This window comes from Hyposmocoma kahamanoa, unplaced genomic scaffold (assembly GCF_003589595.1).
Source record: "Hyposmocoma kahamanoa isolate Upper Pololo Valley unplaced genomic scaffold, ASM358959v1 78, whole genome shotgun sequence".
NCBI lineage: Eukaryota > Metazoa > Arthropoda > Insecta > Lepidoptera > Cosmopterigidae > Hyposmocoma > Hyposmocoma kahamanoa.
In genome coordinates, this window is record NW_020653945.1 from 17,341,320 (window position 1) to 17,342,540 (window position 1,221).

General features: G+C 29.6%; 1 protein-coding gene across 1 annotated transcript in view; it reads right to left on the minus strand.

Moving 5' to 3' along the window:
• LOC113233337 (multidrug resistance-associated protein 4-like) overlaps positions 1–949 on the minus strand; it is a 65,033-nt gene extending 64,084 nt beyond the window's left edge. The window contains exon 1 of the mRNA XM_026468440.1: positions 717–949. Within this exon, the coding sequence (XP_026324225.1) occupies positions 717–934 (218 nt within the window). The 5' untranslated portion in view covers positions 935–949. The remainder of the gene's footprint in view (positions 1–716) is intronic.
• Between the last annotated feature and the right edge of the window lie 272 nt (positions 950–1,221).

Sequence of the window (1,221 nt, forward strand, 5' to 3'; positions counted from 1 at the left end):
AAATGTGTTTGGCATCGGCGTACATAAAACAAGGAAAAATTCAATGAATTGATGCAATACATATCCTGTAAAGAGTCATATTTTACAATTCCTGATTTTTTTTAAGCGGTTCTTATATTTTTAAGTATACATTACATATTTACTTTTGATATTATAATACGATAACTATCTATCAAATGCCAATATTAAGAAAACAATCAATCGTCATTTGTAAATTATTTATTTGTTTGGAATTACAAACAACACCATGAAAATGAATCATCGCATTCGCGATCTTAACCGAGTATATTTGTTTTTTCAAACAAAACAATGTTCCTTGACCATGGAACCTATAAAGAAGAGAAGAACCAAATATACGCAATTTAGACGCGAAAAGATAGTTTTTTTTCCAATACGTAACAATAGCGAAAACCTAAGTACTCAAAACAACACCCTTTTAATGTTGAACATATTGAATACAACTAGATATATCTTTATGTACGGTATTAAATCACATTTTTATGTTGTATTTATACGTTTTTAAATTCAATGATTAGATTATCGTGACTGTAGGTCATGTAGATACATAAAAATATTAGCGGTTTTTTAAATTAAGGATTTTCTTCCCAAATATGTACCACGAGTTATTACTTCGCCTTTTAATTGAATGTTTCATTGCAAAGTTAAGAAACATGCGTAGTCTGGTAATTACACTTTATAATTAATTTATCACTTACCGTTCTAATTTATCACCTGAGAATTTGGAGTCATAAATTCTCTTAGTTGGCATTAAGTCGTATTCTTCTAAATCACGTTTATTTCCATTGTAAAACATTGGGAACATCCAACAGAACCAAAGTCTTGATAATAACGATGGGAGTTTTTTCTCAGATGGCATTTTCTTCTTATTGTTAATTCCATTTTTACTTTTGTTGCCTTCAGATTCGGTACCCATTTTGTTTGTTTAAAAAGTAAGTAATACCTAAACACTACAATGTTACAAAAAAAAATATGTGAACAAAGTTCTATGCACCTTATTATATCAATATCACAGGTAAAATTTATGTGTATTAGTGCGTGTAGTTTATAGAAAAAAGAATTTTTCACTATGAATTACGGCAGTAAATATTTATCACTAGCGCTACTGTCCCGAGTTGCGCTCACGCACCGCTCTAGTTTCAGACTGGTTGATACTAAAACCGAACTTGTAGTATGCTTCGTTAAATAGGGTTATAATAAATT